The sequence below is a fragment of the Trachemys scripta genome, chromosome 25 (assembly GCF_013100865.1).
Source record: "Trachemys scripta elegans isolate TJP31775 chromosome 25, CAS_Tse_1.0, whole genome shotgun sequence".
In the NCBI taxonomy this organism is placed as follows: Eukaryota; Metazoa; Chordata; order Testudines; family Emydidae; genus Trachemys; species Trachemys scripta.
The window spans coordinates 6,651,881-6,670,847 of NC_048322.1; the positions used below are offsets into that span (position 1 = coordinate 6,651,881).

At 63.8% G+C, this 18,967-nt stretch overlaps 2 protein-coding genes across 3 annotated transcripts in view; one reads left to right on the forward strand and one right to left on the reverse strand.

The window, feature by feature from the left end:
* Positions 1–4,775, forward strand: part of LRCH4 (leucine rich repeats and calponin homology domain containing 4) — a gene marked incomplete in the record, with an annotated part of 15,311 nt that extends 10,536 nt beyond the window's left edge. The window contains 5 exon segments of the mRNA XM_034757096.1: positions 288–401; positions 583–686; positions 1,556–1,693; positions 2,164–2,241; positions 4,064–4,775. Coding sequence (XP_034612987.1) covers positions 288–401; positions 583–686; positions 1,556–1,693; positions 2,164–2,241; positions 4,064–4,201 — 572 coding nt within the window.
* A 9,503-nt stretch (positions 4,776–14,278) lies between these two features.
* On the reverse strand, positions 14,279–18,164 carry LOC117869948 (insulin receptor substrate 1-like; the record flags this gene model as incomplete). Of its 2 annotated transcripts, none has more annotated exon segments than XM_034757047.1 (3): positions 14,279–15,364; positions 15,663–15,722; positions 16,902–18,164. In XM_034757047.1, coding segments are annotated over 3 exon segments (1,331 nt in total), but the record flags the coding sequence as incomplete, so codon positions are not given.
* Positions 18,165–18,967: the final 803 nt, after the last annotated feature.

Sequence of the window (18,967 nt, forward strand, 5' to 3'; positions counted from 1 at the left end):
GGCTCTGGGAGGGGAGGGAAGGCTGGTGAGTTAGAGCGGTTGGGCTGGGAGCCGGGACTCCTGGGTTCTCTCCCCGGCTCTGGGAGGGGAGGGGAGGCTGGTGAGTTAGAGCAGGGGGGGGCTGGGAGCCGGGACTCCTGGGTTCTCTCCTGGCTCTGGCATAGCACACGTGTCCCCCTGGGGTAGCTGATCCTGGCTGAAGGGACCTGCAGCGCCGAGGTCCCAGCTGTGCGGTTGGGGGGTGCTGTGGGGCAAGATCTCACCTTCCCTCTCCCCCTGCACCCCAGAGTCCCTCCCTCCGCCAGTCTCCAGCCCCCCGGCCCGGGAGCCCGGCTCGGCCCAGAAGCCCAGCAGCTTCCTCTTCCGCTCCACGTCGCGGACCGCCATCAAGCCTGGCTCCGGTAGGTGGTGCCACGCGGCTCTGCCCCCCTCTGCTGGCGGGCCAGGGTACTGCTGTGGCCCCCGGCAGCTCTGCAGGTCCGGGGTTCGAATCCTGCATGGGGCCGGCAGATCTGCACGGGGCCACGTGCTCCCCGCCGGCCCTGTGTCTCCGTCCCCTGAGCCCTGCCGTCCTCTCCGCAGCCTGTGCCCCCCACGACTGCACCGCAGACCCCCAGCACCCCCTGCGGCTACGGGCTGGCTCGCACGACCTGGACGAGAAGGAGTTAACAGCTCAGCTCCGCAAGGTACAGCCATGCCCCCCCTCAGCCCCCGGGTCTCCCCGCGAGCTCCCGGCACCGAGTCCCCTGGGTGGGGCTCCTGAGGACCCCCCGACATCCCCTCGGGCTTCGTCTCTCTCCCCGGCAAACCGGTCCACTGGGCGCTTCGTTCCCAGCCCCTCCAGCTGGCTCCTCGCCGGGGACGGCCCTGGCCATGGGGTGCCGGGCTACAGAGCGTGGCCTGGTTTCTGTGCCCCGTTAGCCTGTTGCCGTCACACCTGCCTCTAGGGGTCACCGCACCGATTCCACCCCCTAGATAGAGGAGTGACGTGGGGAAACCGAAGCGTGCGCACAGTATTCAGACAAAATATTAAAAACGTTCCCACTTCGGCACACCTCCCCACCCCCGCGACCCTGAAAGCTTGGCTGAGATCCCATACCAGAATCTGCAAGGCTGGGAGCCAGGACGCCTGGGTTCTCTCCCCGGCTCTGGGAGGGGAGTGGGGGCTGGTGGGTTAGAGCAGGGGGGGCTGGGAGCCAGGACGCCTGGGTTCTCTCCCCGGCTCTGGGAGGGGAGTGGGGGCTGGGAGCCAGGACTCCTGGGTTCTCTCCCCAGCTCTGGGAGGGGAGTGGGGGCTGGTGGGTCAGAGCAGGGGGGGCTGGGAGCTGGGACTCCTGGGTTCTCTCCCCAGCTCTGGGAAGGGAGTGGGGCTGGAGGGTTAGAGCACGGGGGGCTGGGAGCCAGGATGCCTGGGTTCTCCCTGGCTCTGCCCCTGATTTCCTGGGGAAGTAATTTGACCTTCCTCTAGACACCTGTGTGTAAGTTCCCTGCAGTGAGCGTGTGCGTGGGGGGTATCCGTGGCCCCCGCCCACCCGCCTGTCTCTCCCCCCTACAGGCCATCGAGTCGCGGCTCAGCGTGACGCTGACAGAGGACCTGGGCGATGCCCTGGCCAACGGGGCCGTGCTGTGCCAGCTGGCCAACCACCTGCGCCCGCGCTCTGTGCCCTTCATCCACGTCCCGTCTCCTGCCGTGGTGAGTGGGGAGCCCCGCCCCGCCTTGGACGCCTGGGTTCCCGCCGGGCTCGGGAAGGGGAGTGGGGGCTGGTGGGTTAGAGCAGGGGGGGCTTGGAGCCAGGACTCCTGGGTTCTCTCCCCGGCACTGGGAGGGGGGTGGGGGCTGGTGGTTAGAGCAGGGGGGGCTGGGAGCCCGGACTCCTGGGTTCTCTCCCTGGCTCTGGGAGGGAAGTGGGGGCTGGTGGGTCAGAGCAGCGGGGGCTGGGAGCCAGGAATCCTGGGTTCTCTCCCCAGCGCTGGGAGGGGAGTGGGGGCTGGTGGTTAGAGCAGGGGGGCTGGGAGCCCGGACTCCTGGGTTCTCTCCCCAGAACTGAGGGCTGGGCTGCGTCTTCTTGAAATGAAACCTGAGCGTCCACATGACGGGACAGCAGCTTGGGCTTCCCTGCTCCCCCCCCCCCGCCCTCTCACCCCTCTCTGCTCTCCCCACAGCCAAAGCTGAACAAGATCAAATGTCGGAAAAACGTGGAGAGCTTCCTGGAGGCCTGTCGCCGTATGGGGGTCCCAGAGGTAATGTGGGGGCTAGGGGCGGGGGGGGACGTCTCTGATTTCTGTGCTGTGCAGCTGGGAGCAGAGAGTCACCTCTCCATGGCACCCCCATGTGGCTGCACTAGTGCAAAGCCCCGCCCCTTCTTGTGCAAAGCCCCGCCCCTCTCACACAAGCCACGCCCCAGGCACAGCTAGGGGTACGGACTCCCAGCTGACAGGCCCCTCGCCCCAGGAGCTGCAGTGCTCTTGGGGTCACCACCCAGAATACCCCTGGGCCGGCGCTGACGGCTCCTGTCCCCCCTTTGCACGGCAGCAGCGTCAGGGCTGAAACCCTGCACGGCTCCCCCGCAGCTGATCGTGGGGCCCGTCATACAGCACCCAGGGAGAGAACCCAGGAGTCCTGGCTCCCAGCCCCCCCTGCTCTGACCCACCAGCCCCCACTCCCCTCCCAGAGCCGGGGAGAGAACCCAGGAGTCCTGGCTCCCAGCCCCCCCTGCTCTGACCCACCAGCCCCACTCCCCTCCCAGAGCCGGGGAGAGAACCCAGGCATCCTGGCTCCCAGCCCCCCCTGCTTTACCCCTCCAGCCCCACTCCCCTCCCCTTCTGGCTCTGGCAGGGTCCCCTGGGTGCTGGCAGATGCAGGGTTGTCAGCCCAGCGCGGTGGGGGGGCCCAGCCGGTCTCATTCCCCCCTTCCCGGTGCCAGCTCCCCAGCAGGTCCCGTAACCTCTCTCCTGTCTTTGTCTCCCTCGCCGGGCCCAGGTCGCCCTCTGCTCCACCTCCGACGTGCTCCAGGGGGATGCCGGGCGGCTCTGGGGCACCGTGTGGGCCTTGCTGCGCCCCGGAGCCGCCGAGGAGAGCCCTGCTGCTGCCCACGCCGCGCCCGCCCTGCCCGGGCCCCTCGCCGGCTTCGCCCTCTTCTATGTCTCCGTGATGTCGCTGCTTTTCCTGGCCTATCACAAGCTCTGGGGCTTCTGAGGAGCCGCAGGGGGGGCCCAGCCCTGCCTAGTGCCTTAGAGAGACCCATGGTGGGGTGTGGGGCTGGGTATCCCTCTGGGGCCTGGTGGATCCCCGCTGCCGGACCCAACCGCCTTCAAACCCGCCTCCTCCTACAGAGACCTGCTGTGGGTCCCAGAGCCCTGGTGTAGGCCCCACTCCGGGCTCCCCCTTGGGGGGCGAGCTAGCCCCCTTCCCCAGCTCTCCAGTGCCTCTCAGTGGCCCCGGGCTGCCCTGCGGCCAGCTCGCTTCGGCTGCCTTAACGCGGTTAAATTATATGGCTCTATATTTGATATATATATTGGAAGGCCGAGCCCGGCCGCCGGGCCCGGCGTGTACAAACGTGTAAATAGCGTGTGGACTCGGGCGGCTCCTTCTCTCTCGGCGATTTCCTGTTGTACGTGTGCCCCGTCCCCTGGCTGCTTTCGGTGTGTCCCGGCCGCCGCGTGTGTCATGCCCCCCGCGCTGTCGTGTTCGCTGAGAAATGCAGCACTCCAACCCACCGTGTGGCTTTTGTCTTGGTTTGCGTTGGCTTGTCTGTGCTTTGGCGCGGCCGGGCGGTGGGGATGGGGTGGGGGGCAGTTCACGGGTCACGTGGCGACTGGGGGCCCCCTTGGGCCGGGCGCTGCACAGAACGTGGCCCCGGTGGGTCAGCCTCGCACAGGACTTCCTGTTCAAGGGGCCCATCTGGCCCGGCGTCCTGGCTGCTCTAAAATCTCCCTCCCGCCCCCTCGCAGAACAATTTGTCTCCCACAGTGTGTGGTGGGTTTCTTCCACCAGCGCCCCCTGGTGGTGGAGGTCCAGGCAGCCGCCTCCCCACCCCCTCTAACGTCTCCTCTCTCCTCCCAGGAAGCCCTGTGCCAGCCCCAGCACGTCCTGGACGAGGAGAGCCTGGCGCCGCTGGCCCGGACCGTCCAGGCCCTGCTGACTGTGGCCCCGCCCCCGAAGAAGCCGACGCCCCCCGAGGGCACCTCCAGCAAGATCTAAGGGGTGGGGGCCCAGGAGCTAATGGCACAGCCAAGGGGCATGGGACTAGAACGCCCCGGGCCTGGTGGGGGCTGGCCAATGGTGAGAGTTCCCCCACATGGGGCACTGGGGGCCCGGCTCATGCCCAAGCAGAACAGACGGTACAGCAAGGGGCCCTGCCCCCCACCCCCCAGCGAGAGCTGGGCACCCGTTGGTGGCAGTGTTGGGATCCTCAGATCAGGCCCAGCTCCTACTGCTCCACCCCCCCCGTCCCCTCCAGCATCTGTCAGCCGCGTGAGCCCCCTTGGGCTAGAGTGGGGGGGGAGCGGAGGTTGGGAGCAGATGTGGGGTAAGGATGGGGGGGGTTGATCTCAAGGGGGGGGCAGTTTTATTTCCCTGCAGGGAGGAAATGGGGACCAGGCCCCAGCTGCTCCCCCGTCTGGGAGCGATGGGCACGGGCTCCCTGCAGACTCAGGCAAGGATGCCGGACTGGGGGTCGCAGGGCAGCCGCCGGCCGTGGGGCACTGGGGCTGAGGGAGGCCCCCCCTTTCTTTAGCATTTCCCGGGGGTGGGGGGGCAGATTGCCCTGACCAAGCAACGGGGGGGGGCGCCCCGGGGGGGGGGGGGCCCCCCCCCCCCCCCCCAAGCTGCACCCGCTGGCGCCAGCAGCCCCTGCTCCCCCCACTCCCTGGGCCTGGGGCGTTATGCCCTCTAGTGGAATAAAGAGGTAAATGAACCAATGCCCTCAGCCTCTAGGCTGGTCTCTGGCAGCCAGGGGCTGGGCTACTCCCCTCCAACTTGCCAGCCTCAGTTTCCCCTACACACACATGGCACAGCCCCGCTCCCTGCAACCCCCCCATCCCCTTGGGGCTCTGTGCCCCCTTTTCCCTCTCCCTGCCCGGGTTCTGAGCTCCCCCAAACTCCCGCAGGGTTCAGGACCGTGCTGCCTGGACCGGCCCCGGCTCTCCCTTCCGCCTACCGCCCCCCCCGGGACTGGGGCCAGAGGTTGGGGGTTTGCCTGCCCAGCTCGGGGGTCTCCGTGCCTGGCGCCCGCCCCGGGGGGGTTCCAAACCTCACCCACGGGGACATCAGGGACCCGTTCCCAATCCAGGCCAGGAGGGGGGGCTGCAACTTGGGGGCCCCCCTTCACACCCCAAACACAGCCCCAGGCTGGTGCCTGGCTGAGCACTCAGCCCAGTTCCCTCTGCCCGCAAAGGCGCCGGGGGCCAGGACCGGTTCCCACCAGCCCCCCCAGAGCAACCCCAGGAGCCCAGGGGCTCCCTGGGTAACCAGCCGCCCCACACCAGCTCTGGGAGGGGAGTGGGGGCTGGTGGGTTAGAGAAAGGGGGGCTGGGAGCCAGGACTCCTGGGTTCTCTCCCCGGCTCTGGGAGGGGAGTGGGGGCTGGGAGCCAGGACTCCTGGGTTCTCTCCCCGGCTCTGGGCGGGGAGTAGGGGCTGGTGGGTTAGAGTGGGGAGGGAGGGCTGGGAGCCAGGACGCCTGGGTTCTCTCCCCGGCTCTGGGAGGGAAGTGGGGGCTGGTGGGTCAGAGCAGGGGGAGCTGGGAGCCAGGACTGCTGGGTTCTCTCCCTGGCTCTGGGAGCGGATGGGGGCTGGTGGTTAGAGCAGGGGGGGGTTGGGAGCCCGGACGCCTGGGTTCTCTCCCCAGCTTGCAGGGCTCTTGTGCCCTCTAGTGGCAGAAGGGGGTAAATCTCTCCCTTCCCTGGGGGTCTGGGCTCCTCTCTCCTGCTCTGTCACTAGCCCCCAGCTGGCACTTACGGGCCAGAGCCCGAGTCTCCCCCCACCGCCGCTGGGGCAGGATTGTCCCCTACAAATCTTCAGCCTCAGTTTCCCCTCCACGAGCTCAGCTCTTTACAACTGGAGCGTCTCCCAGCCTGACCCACCCAGTTCCTGGGGGCCCCCCCTTCCACCCTCTCTGTCCCATGGCCTCCCCTTCCACCCCCTGCAGCCCTGCCCCCGATTTACAATTCCTCTCCCCCCCCCCGGCTTTGGGTGGGATAATACCCCCTCACTGAGGCCAGGGGGTCACCGGGGAGCAACTCCCCACACACGCTGTGTAGCAGTAGTTGGGCCTTTACCCAGCAGCTGCTGGGGCGGGGACAGGCTGGGCTGGAGCCCCGGGTGTGGGTGGTGGGAGCTGCCGGGAGTTAGAGACGCCCGGGGGGGGGGGATAACGGAGACCCACAAACAACACAGCGGCCCCAGGCCCGATTTTCTTCCAACCTTTTATTTGAACATCACAAAAGAGCAGCAAATAGAAATGAGGCCCAAGAGCTGCGGGGGGGGGGGGGGGGGGGGGGGGGTGGGGGGGTGGTGGGGGTTTTTTCCCCCCACAGACAGGGGTCACTTCTCAACAACCCTCCTGTCACGGACTCACAGATCGTGCCCACTCTTGGCCCCGTGGGGGCTGCCCCTGTCAGTGCGACAGCCCTTCTCGGGGGTCCACTCTCTCTCGGGGTCAGGCCCCTCCACCTCCTGGAGCCGCACCTCTCGGAGCCTTAGCACATCTGTCTCTGCCGTGGGTCCCCTCGCTCTGGACCCCCTGGGGCCTCCACCCCCAAAGGGGTTGATGCCACCCTGTTCTCTAGCCCGGAGTGACTCTCAGCCAGCGTAACACAGGAGGGTTTATTGAGTGTTGAACCCAGCCCAGGAAACTCTCAGGGCCTCAGGCCTGGCCTCCCTCACCACAGCACACCCCAGTCTCTCTGCATCCAGGTGGGCTCTGCCTGCTCCCCCTCTCCAGCCCCGAGCCCCCCTGCTTCCCAGCTGGGCATCTGAGATCCCAGGCCCCACCTCTGTCCATTGTCTTCTCTCCAGGGAAACAGGGTCGTAAACCGGGGCCTCCTCTCCTGCTTCTGTCCTCTGGCTGGAACCGGCTGGTTCGGTCACTGGGTGTTCACTCTGCAGCCCATTGTCCGCCCATTGGCCAGAACCAGCTGCGTCTCCTCAGCTGGGCCTCCGAGTCGCCAGGTCACCGGTCGCTGGGGTATCCATCCTCCTGGCCATCGGCTGGGTCCCCACGTCCTCTCTCCAGTCCTCTGCAAAACACACTCCCTCTCCCCTCCCCTCATTAAACCAGTAACACCCAGGGAAACTGAGTCCCACCCCTCCACATGAAAACCATTGAAACCCCACAGAGAACAAGAGAACCCCCCCACTTTGTCACATCTCTGCCCCCTTCGAGGCTGAACGGAGCAGGGTCACTTAGCCAGTGACCTGGGGAAGTTCAGGGTCCCCGCCCCGCGATAAAGCATCGGCTATAACATTGGCCCTCCCCCTCACATGGACCCACCTCCATGTCATACCCCTGGTGGAGCAGGGCCCACCTCAGCAGCTTGGCATTGGCCCCTTTCATTGGGTGCAGCCACGTCGGGGCGAATGGTCGGTGCACACGGTGAGGTGCCGCCCACATAGATACGGCTGCAGTTTGTTAAGGGCCCACCCCATGGCCAGACATTGCTTCCCTATGGCCGCATAGTGCTTCTCCCGGGGCAGCAGCTTCTCACTCAGGTACCCGATGGGGTGTCTCTCCCCTTAGTATCCGTTTGGATCAGCACCGCCCCCAGCCCTGTGTCCGAGGCGTCGGTGAACACCAGGAAGGGTTGGTTACAATCCGGGTTTACCAGCACCGGGCCCTGGATAAGTGCCCCCTTCAGCGCACAGAGAGCCCTCCGGCACTGCTCGGTCCAGACCACCTTGTCCGGCTTTCCCTTTCGACACAGCTCCGTGAGGGGAGCTGCCAGGAGCTAAAGTGGGGCACAAACCTCCGGTAGCACCCCGCCATCCCAATGAAAGCCTGGACCTGCTTCTTAGTCTGGGGGGCGGCCAGGCCTTGATTGCCTCCACGTTGGCCGGCTCCGGCTTCAGGTGGCCACCCCCACCTTGTGGCCCAGGTATAAAACCTCTGCCATCCCCACCTTGCACTTTTCAGCTTTTATGGTCAGTCCTGCATCCTGGAGGCGACCCAACCCCCTCTTCACCTGAGACACTTGTTCCTCCCAGGTCTGGCTAAAGACACAGATATCGTCAATATACGCTAGTGCAAAGCCCTCCATCCCCCTGAGCAACTGATCCACCAGGCGCTGGACGGTGGCAGGTGCCCCTTGAGACCGAAAGGCAGGACCAGGAACTTGAAGAGCCCTATTGGTGTGGTGAAGGCGGACTTCGCCCTGGCCTCCGGGTCCAAAGGCACCTGCCAGTAGCCTTTGGTAAGATCCATGGTAGTGAGGTACCGGGTACCCCTCAACTTGTCTAGGATCTCATCGGTCCTAGGCATGGGGCAGGCATCGGACACGGGAATGGCATTGAGCTTCCGATAGTCCACACAGAACCGGATCGACCCGTCCTTCTTGGGGACCAGCACCACGGGCGAGGCCAAGGGACTGGCGGACGGCTGGATCACCCCTAAAGCCAGCATGTCCCCGACCTCTCTCTCCAGGTCCTGGGCTGTTTTCCAGTGACCCTGAATGGGAACACCTGCTGGGAGGGTTGGTTCCCGTCTCCACCCGGGGGACAGCTGGGTTAGTGAGCCCAGGCCGGCTGGAGAACAGCTGCCGGTATGAATGCAGCACCTCTCTGATCTCTGCCTGCTGGGCGGGGGTTAAGCTGGTCTGAGAGGGGAACTGACTCCAGCGAGGGGTTAGCCCCAGCCTCAGGGAGGAGTCCCACCAGGGGTCCTCTCCTTTCTCCTCCCACTGCCCACACACAGCCAGCACCAACTTCTCCCTGGCCCAGTACGGCTTCCTCATGTTGGCGTAGTACACCCGGTGGGTGTGAGCCCGGCTGGACAGTTCCACCACATAGTTCACCTCGTTTACCTGTCTGATGACCGTGAAGGGGCCGTCCCAGCCGCTTGTCGCTTGTTCTTCCTCACGGGGGTGAGGAGCATCACCTGATCCCCGGTAGCATATGAGCGGGCACGGGCTGAGCGGTCGTACCAGACCTTCTGCTTCCTCTGGGCCCTTGCTACGTTCCCCCTAGCCCAGCCCATGAGCTCCACGAGCTTTTCCCGGAAAGTCAGTACATACTCCACCACTGATTCCCCACTGGGAGAGGCCTTTCCCTCCCCCTTGGCCCTCATCAAGCCCAGGGGCCCCTCACCCTCCTTCCGTACAGCAACTCGAACGGGGAGAACCCTGTGGAGTCCTGGGGCACTTCCCTGTATGCAAACAGCAGGTGGGGTAAATACTTGTCCCAGTCCTGCGGGTGCTGGTCCATAAAGGTTTTCAGCCTCCTCTTTAGGGTCCCATTGAACCTCTCCACCAGCCCATTGGACTGAGGGTGGTAGCCTGAGGCCCAGGTGTGTCAGATCCCACACTTCTCCCACAAGCACCGGAGCAGGGTTGACATGAAGTTAGACCCTGGTCTGTAAGGACCTCCTTGGGGAACCCCACTCTGCTGAAGATGGTCAGCAGCGCGTCTGCCACGGTGTCTGCCTCGACAGAGGACAAGGCCACCGCCTCGGGGTAGCGCGTAGCAAAATCCACCACCACCAGGATGTATTTCTTCCCTGACCGGGTCACCCTGCTGAGGGGCCCCACTCTGTCCACAGCCACCTTCTGGAAAGGCTCCTCTATGATGGGCAAAGGTCTCAGCGGATCCCGGGCCTTCCCCACCCTCTGGCAGGAGTCACAGGTACTGCAATACTGTCGGACAGCATCAAAGACCCCGGGCCAGGAACAGTTCTGCAGCAGCCTCTGCCTGGTGCGCCGGATGCCCTGATGCCCCGAAAGGGGGATATCGTGGGCCAAGTACAACAGTCTGCAGCGTTACCTCTGGGGAACCACCAGCTGCCTCCCAACTTTCCAAGATTCAGTTCGCCCTGAACCAGTCCATTCCTGGTACAGGAATCCCCTCTCCCACAGGAATCGCTCCCGGCGGTCCTCCCCCTGGGACCCTGCACTGTCGTGGCCAGCCAGGGCCCTCAGTTTCTCCAGCGAGGGATCCACCTGCAGCTCCGTTTGGAATTCAGCTGCTGGGTCTGAGGCTACAGCCCTGGCTGGTGGCGCCTCAGTTTCCCCACCCTGGGATGGGGCTCCGGCCCAGCCCTGTCGAGCCCTACCCTCGGCGCTTCAGCCCCCCCTCGGGAGGTCCCGCGCCCCTCGCTGGCTCTGGCTCCGGGTAAGGACCAGGGCGCTATGAGTGCCACCCAACCAGTTCTCCAAGTCATTACCCATTAGCACCTCAGTGGGCAGGTGGTCATGCACCCCAACCTCTTTGGGTCCCTCCTTAGCCCCCCATTTCAGGTGTATCCTCGCTACAGGCACCTTGACGGGGGGCCCAAACACTCCCCTCAGGGTCAGGTAGGCATCGGGCACTAGCTGGTCTGGGTCCACCCCCTCGGACTGCGCCAGCGTCACCTCTGCGCCCGTGTCCCAGAACCCCTGGATGCGTCATTCCCCCACCTCAATGGGGATGATGTGGCGAGTGTCCCCCGGGGCCTGTCCCACGCTCACCCGGCGGATTGGGTACGGGTGCTCTGGACCTGGGGCCTCACCTTCCCCTGCTGACCCGGCCTGGCGGTCCCCTCCCCCTGGCACGGCCCTCTCGACTGCAGCCCCTGGGCCCGGCGGTGCCCCCTCTCGGTGGGCTTCCACCCAGTTAACACCCCGCGGGTTCTGCTTGGCTGCCATTTCCTTCATCTTCAGGCACTGGGCCACCTTGTGCCCCTTTTGGCCACAGTAATTAAATTTCAGGTCCCTCAAATCCCACGAGGGGGGTCGCCCCGCCCCGGCAGTCCTGGGCACCCCCGAGTCAGGGTTCCTGGAGTCCCACCTTTGAGAGGTCTCTGGGTGACTCCCCTTATGAGTCCCTGATGTGGGTCTCCCCCCTGCCCCCGATCTACTGTCCATGAACTCATCTGCCAGCGCCCCTGCACGGCGCAGATCCTTGGGCTTCCGGTCCACTAGCCACAGCTTAAGGTCCGGAGGGCAGATGTCCTACAGCTGCTCCACCCCCACCAGGTTATACACGTCCTCTGCGGTAGTGGCCCCTGTGCCCTTCCCCCACTTGCGGAGATATTCCCCCAGCAGGTTGGTGACCTCCTTGTAAGAGACACCTGAGGCCTTGCGCACACCCCGGAATCGTTTCCTGTTCGCCTCGGAGGTCAGTTCAAACTTCAGCAGCAAAGCTTGTTCGAACAGGTCGTAGTCCCCTGTCCCAACACCATCCATTTGGCTGAACGCCTGTATGGCTTTGGGACCCAGCCGGGGGGCAGACAGCGGAGCCTGTCTGCGGGGTCAATCTGGTTCAGTTCACAACTTCTCAAAGGCTGTGAGGTCGGCATCGATGTCCCCCCCGCCCCCCGAACTGGGGCAGCAGTTTGGTGTCTAGATTCCCCACACCACTGGCGTCTCGGGGCCCTTCCCCACTTACCCCCTGGCAGGCCCTCTTGGCCCATCTCTCGTCCATCTCCAACTCGTGCTTCCGCTGCTCTACACGGTCCGCTCGTTCTCTCTCTCTGTCCACCAGCCTCCAACCCTCCAGCTCCAGCTCCTTCGCTTCCAGCTGCAGCTCCAGTCTCCGCAGCTCCTCTAGGGAGGAACCGGACTGGGGTCTCCCTGTACTGACTGGGGAGTCAGGTCTGACCCACTCCCGGTCACTACACAGACTGCCCCCCCGGCTACTCCCCGGCTCTCCGGGCACCCCGGGAGCCCCCCTGGGGTCTGGAGCCTGCGCCTCAGACGGGTCATTCTCTACCAGCTGAGCCATCAGCCGCTCCTTAGTGAGCCCCCCACGCTCAGCCCCCTCTCCCTGCAGACGGGCCAGGTCGCTCTTACGGAGCTGGTTCTAGGCCAGTTCCAGGCTGGTTCCGTACAATACCCTCGTTCTATCACTGGCAGCCACTCACTGCCAAGCGCCTGCACCCACAGCCCACGTCTACAGGGTGCATCCGCGACACATCCCACTTCTGACACCACGTTGTCACGGACTCACAGATCGGGCCCACTCTTGGCCCCGTGCGGTCCATGGGGGGTGTCCCTTTCAGTGAGACAGCCCTTCTTGGGGGTCCACTCTCTCTCGGGGTCAGGCCCCTCCATCTCCTGGAGCCGCACCTCTCAGAGCCTCAGCACGTCTGTCTCTGCCATGGGCCTCCTCAGGGAGTCCCCTCGCTCTGGACCCCCGGGCCTCCACCCCTGAAGGGGTTGATGCCACCCTGTTCTCTAGCCTGGAGCGACTCTCAGCCGGCATAACACAGGAGGGTTTATTGAGAGTTGAACACAGCACTGGAAACTCTCAGGGCCTCAGGCCTGGCCTCCCTCAGCCCAGCACATCCCAGTCTCTCTGCATCCAGGTGGGCTCTGCCTGCTCCCCCTCTCCAGCCCCGAGCCCCCCCTGCTCCCAGCTGGGCATCTGAGATCCCCCGCCCCAGACCCCGCCTCTGTCCATTGTCTTCTCTCCAAGTAAACAGGGTCGTAAACCGGGGCCTCCTCTCCTCGCTTCTGTCCTCTGGCTGGAACCGGCTGGTTAGGTCACTGGGTCCTCACTCTGCAGCCCATTGTCCGCCCATTGTCCAGAACCGGCTGTGTCTCCTCAGCTGGGCCTCCGGGTCACCAGGTCGCTGGGGTATCCATCCTCCCGGCCATCGGCTGGGTCCCCACGTCCTCTCTCCGGTCCTCTGTACCAACAAACTTCCTCTCCCCTCCCCTCCTTAAACCAGTAACACCCAGGGAAACTGAGTCCCACCCCCTCCGCATGCAAACCATTGAAACCCCACAGAAAACAAGAAAACCCCCCACTTTGTCACATCTCTCCCACCCCCACCAGCAGGCACAGGAGACGGGGGGGAGGGTCTGCAAAGTGCACATGGGGTTGGGGGGGCTGTAACTGGTGCCTAATTCTGTAGGCCCTACCAAAATGGCAACACTTAAACCAGCCCCGACCTCCTGGGTGGCTCCCAGCAGGGGGCGATCGCGCGCCTCTCTGATTCTGGGGGTTCCGCACAGCACCAACAGGGAGCAAGAACCCCCCCAAGTGGGCACCCCACCCCCTCCCACCTCAGAACAGCCACCCCATTGCCCGGCCCTGCCAAAGGCCCCGCTGGATCAAAGCAGGTTTGCAATCTGCCAAAACCCTCGACCGTCGGCGTTCCTCAACGCCGCAGCCTGGCCCCTTGCTAGAGCTGACAACCGACTTGGCCGAAGTGACTGCTGCGCAGGGCCTCGGCTAGCCCGATCTCCGCCCCCGGAAAAGCCCAGGGGGGCGTTTGAAACGAAGAAGTCCAGCGGCGGGACCTGGGGATTTCTTAAAGGAAATGGATTTGCTGGCGTTCTTGGGTTGAAAACTTCAAAGCTCTTTGCAAACCTCACTAATTGGGAAGGTTTTCGTTCGGCAATCTCGCTTCCCCTGGATTCGCTACGTGGCTCTCACGCCCTTCACTGCGGAAGAAACCCCAAACGCAGCCGTTGGAAATGCCAGGATCGGCTGCGAATGTCAAGTCAATCCGCCCTGCACAGATGCACTTGAGGACAATTATTTTGTTGTCGTTGCAACCGCTGAGGGAATTTTCATTTGCAGATGAGGCCGAGCTGCAAAACGATTTTGACTGAAGCCCTGAATGCAGAACCTGAGCAGCCACCGCATTACGAAACGTCGGGCAAAGTTCTTTCACTTTTATTCCAACAACAAACAAATCAAACTGGGTTCGCCAAGTTGCAGCCGTTCCAGCCCTGCTTCTAAATCCCCTTATTCTTTTTTGGAGAACGTATTTGCAAACAGCCCAAGCGGCCCAAACAAGCTTTGCAATGCCTCTTCATTTGAGAAAGGTTTTTGGGTCGAAGACATTGTCGCAAGGCCGTAAATCACGTCGAGGAGGGGCGAGAAACTGAGCTCCCGACCGCTGAGAATCAATTTGCAAATCTCCAACCCCAGAAACGAGGGGGGCCTTTTGGAGCACGATTGGCTCCCCAACGCTCTGGGTGTAGCCCCAGGTCCAGGCTTGCAGGTGGATTGTGTCGCGTTTAAACGATCTGGGTGGATCTCCCTTGACAAGGGCAGAGGAGATCCCAGAAAATGAACTCCCAGTCTATTTCAAATTTTGTCCATACCCACTTTTCCCATAAAGCCCATTTGACACAAACTGCAATAGAAAGGCTTTATTCTAACCAAAAAACCATCCAATTCCTGCAGCTCCAATCTTGCAAACAAGGGACCCGCAAAATCGAACCCCGATTCTGCAAACAAGCGCTAAATCCCGCAAAGCGAACGCCCGGCCCGGCCCTGAAACCTTCCGAGAGGGGATTTAAAAACTCCATTCCCGGCGAGCTCAGCTGGCCAAAGCCGGGAGCGAGGAAGCAGCTCGGTGGGATCCCGATGAAGGGCAGGTGGATTTAAGGCCCCAGAGCCGCAGCTATAAATTATGTGGTTTCAAACTAAACGTTTTAAAGCTTGTGCAAAAAAACCTAACCATGTGCAATTCAGAAGCACAGCGTGAACCCCAAATTCTCCTCGCGAAAGGTGGCAAACCTAAGACCGGTGGGGGGGGGCAGCGGGGGCCCACCCACAACGCCCCATCTGCAGGGTGCATTTTGGATATGCGAGAGGGCAAAATATTCCCCCCAATGCTGGGGCAGGGAGAACAAAAGACAGTGTGCAGATGGGGGGAGCCTTTGGGGCGTACCCCAAAAACAGGCAGGCGGGGGGCATGAAGGCACCAGAGGGTTAATGGGGTCAAAGGGGTGACCCCAACGCAGAGGGGGGTGAACCCTGCAAATAAGGAATCAACCCCCTGAAAAGTCTCCATCCCAAGGGGTGGGAAGCTGGGGAGATGCCCCCCCAAAAAAAGAGGAGTAAAGAATTGGCTTCGGTGCAGAGGGATCCCCAAAACTGGGAGTGACCTTGAAACCTCAAGCCCATGGTCAGGTTAAGCGGTGTCCCCCCAGCAGATCCAAAAGACATCCGGAGCGCAAGGCACCAGCCCCCCCCCCGAAAACGTGAGTCTGTCTTTGGTTTGTTCTCCACACACACACACCCCCGAGAGGTGCACCACAAAAACAAAGGCACTTAAAGGGGTTCACGGTCCATCGGGAGGAAATCGACGTGCGTCGTCTGCGGAGGTATCAGGCGGCAGGCGTTCCAATGCGACCAGCTCTGGGGTGGAGCGTTGGTCCCGAGCCAGGGGAGCCCCGAAGTCACCAGGCTGCACGGACTGCAAAGGGGTCAGCACTCTGAAAGGGAGAGTCGAGAAAGGATTGATCCTGTATTAATGCCCCTGGTTGCAGCCACTTCTGGGGTGGGGCGGCTGGTTACATGGGGACCCCTCGCCTGGCACTGAGATGTGGCCACCTCTGGGGCGGGGCGGCTGGTTACCCAGGGACCCCTCGCCTGGCACTGAGATGTGGCCACCTCTGGGGCAGGGCGGCTGGTTACCCAGGGACCCCTTGCCCGGTGCTGAGATGCAGCCACCTCTGGGGCGGGGCGGCCAGTTACCCAGGGACCCCTCACCCAGTGCTGAGATGCGCCCACCTCTGGGGCAGCTGGTTAGCCAGGGACCCCTCGCCAGGCAGGAAGAAAGGAACAAAACAGCTGGAAAAGAAAAGGGGAAATAATAAACCTTTCCAGCCAGTTTCTCTCCGTTTTCTTTCCTCCGTTCAGAGTGAAGGAAGCAGGCCTAGAACCGGCGGGCAATGTTGGATGGGGGGGGCAGGGGGAGCATTTCGAGGGAATCCCACAGAAAAATAGCGGTTTCTAAGGGGGAACATCTCCACCGTAAGAAGAGTCCGTTTCTAGTGCAAAGCCCCAACAGTGGTGTGAGTACGTATCAAATTATTCGGGGAACGATTCACATGCCCACTGGCGAGGGGCAGCGACACGCCAACACCCCCCAAAGAGACGGTTTCTAAGGGGTGACCCACACAAAAAAAGAGGCAGTTTCTAGAATGGATATTGCTCAGGAAACAAAGCCTGCTTCTAACCTTCCCCCACCGTTCATAGTTAAAATAAACACCTGCATTTTGAAGGGGAAAATCTTTCCCCCGTCCCCAGAAAGGCAGTTTCTAAAAGGGAAAATCCCTGGCCTCCAAAAAAATAGTTTTTAAGGGGGAGAACTGCAGCAGTTTCTAAAGGGGACCCCCGGCCAATTAAAAAAAAAAACGGTTTCTAATAGGGGACCCCCCCACAGCTGTCTCCACAGGGGAGAAACCCTTAGCCAAAGCAAGAAAAGGCGGTTTCTAAAGGGGACCATACACCCCGGGAAGGCAGTTAAAGCAAGCGCCAGGAGGTTCTGCCTTCGCCGACGGCACAGAAACAGCTGAGTTGGCCCTGGAAGATGGGGGACAAACCCCAACCCCAAGTCTTTTTGGTAAAGAAACAAGGCAGCTAAGGGCAGCTTAAAGCCATGGGGCTTTTGAAACCGCCGTGAACACATTTCCACTGTGTTTACAAAGCCTTTGTTTTTGTAGAGTCCCCGCAAAGCCTTGGGGCGTTGAGAAGCCACCATCCGCAGTCCCAGCCCCACTCTGTGTTTATGTAGGGTAGCCCTCAACCTCCCCCCGCCAGCTCTTGCCAGACTTTCGAGCGCTGTTTACAAGCAGTGGGTATTTTTGTAGGGTAGGTTACAAAACAAACACCTTGCGGATGTTAGTAAACAAAGGGGAAGGTTTCTGGCTACCCTGCAAAAAGAAGCTCTTTGGAAAACCATGACCACAGCCCCCCGCCCCGAACCTGCATCCCCCTGACCCCGTGACCCCCAGATCCGCCCCGTACCTGGCCCGTCCCTTCCGCCCCGTCGTCCCTGCAGCTCCTGGGAGCGGTGGAAGTCGATGCTGGCGTAGGCCTGGGGGCTGGGGCCGCCGGCCGCCCGGGGGCTCCCATCCGGGCCGCCTCCTCCCCGGGCCAGGTCCAGGGCAATGTAGTTGAGTCCCGGCTCCTCCCAGGCGGGGATGGCCCGCTCCCTGCAGCGCCGCCTGCCGGGCTCTGCCCTCGCCGGCTGGCCCAGGCCGGGCCGGTATTCGATGCTGACGTACTCCCCGGGGCTCAGGGACACTGGCTCCTCCAAGCTCTCACTGCTGGTGGAGGAGGAGCAGGAGGAGAGGCGCCCGGGCACGGCCAGCTGGGCCCCGTGCTTGTAGGTGCGTGGCAGGGAGCGGAAGGGGCAGGGGGCCTCCCCGGGGGCGCCGGGCGGGGGGCTGCGGCGCAGGGGGGTGCTGCTGGCCGAGCGCCACAGCGGGGACATGTTCACGTACTCGGGCGCCCAGCTCCCGCTGGGGGACATGAGCATGTAGCTGGCGGCTTCGCCCCGGGGCGGAGAGGCGCCGCTGGGGCTCATGGGCACGTAATCCGGCTGCCCCGCGCCTGGCAGGGCTGCCCCAGGCAGCATGGCCATGTAGCCGGACTCTGGGCACCACCCTGGCTTCCTCCGCCCGGCGCCTCTGCCCAGCGCCAAGGGGGGCAGCGACGGCCGCTTGCAGCTGGGCGCCCGCCCCTCCGGGGAGCCTGCCGGCTCTGGGCTGCCAGTCGGGCGCCCCTCTCCGGGGCTGGAGGATCCACCCTCGTCCGACGACGCCAGGGCGTAGTCCCCGTCGGGCAGGCGGCGCCCGGAGCCCGGCAGCTGGGCAGGGGGCAGGCGCCGGGCTGGCACCGAGATGGGGGCGGAGGCCTGGCCGCGGCCTCGCACCCAGCACTCCTCACTCAGCCGCTTCATGGCCTCCAGGATGGTTTCGTGGATGTGCCGGGCCACCACCAGGTCCTCCACCTGCATCCACAGCTCGCCGGGGCCCGTGGCGGCCGAGCGCCCCACCTCCAGGAAGAAGTAGTTCTCCGAATGGCCGCAGCGCCGGACACTCGGCAGCTGCAGCAGCAGGCAGGGGGCCGGGGCGCCGAGCTGCACCAGCTCCACCGTGCTCTCCGCCAGGCACAGCCGGTGCACGCCCGCCAGGTTCCTGGCCTGCCCCAGCCCCTTGGGGCGCAGGGTCACCTGCCAGACCTCCCGGAAGGGCCACGCCGCCCCGCTCCCCGGCTGCGACAGGCCTGCGGGAAGGGGAGGAGAGGGTTAAACCAGGTGGGGAATGCGGCTGGCTCTGCGGAGGGGGCAGAGATGGCACTCGGTGGGAGACAGGTTCCCCAGGGACCCCTCGCCCGGCGCAGAGACGCGCCCACCTCTGGGGAGGGGCGGCCGGTTCCCCAGGGACCCCTCGCCCGGCGCAGAGACGCGCCCACCTCTGGGGAGGGGCGGCCGGTTCCCCAGGGACCCCTCGCCCGGCGCGGAGACGCGCCCACCTCTGGGGCGGGGCGGCCGGTTCCCCAGGGACCCCTCGCCCGGTGCTGAGACGCGCCCACCTCTGGGGCGGGATGGCCGGTTACCCAAGGACCCCTCGCCCGGCGCGGAGATGCGCCCACCTCTGGGGGGGGGCGGCTGGTTACCCAGGGGACCCCTCGCCCGGTGCTGAGATGCGCCCACCTCTGGGGCGGGGCAGCCAGTCACACAGGGCCCCGCGTTGAGCTGTGGCAGTGGCTGGATATGGGCACAGGGCAGGTGACCGGGAAGCAGGGTGGAGGGGGGGGGAACAGGTGGGAGAACAGGACCAAGGAATAAACAGACCCAAAGATCCCACTGCCGTGGCAACCACCCACGTCACCCTGGTGACTGACTGTTTCCATGGGGACCCAGGGGAGGGGGGAAACAGCTATGGTGGGAAATGGCCGGGGGGCGGGGAGAGGTAATTTCGATAGCTGGAAACAGGATTGAATATTTAATATACTTAATATTTCCTGGAATATTCCCCTGCTGGGCGCAGGGAGAGAACCCAGGAGTCCTGGCTACCAGCCCCCCC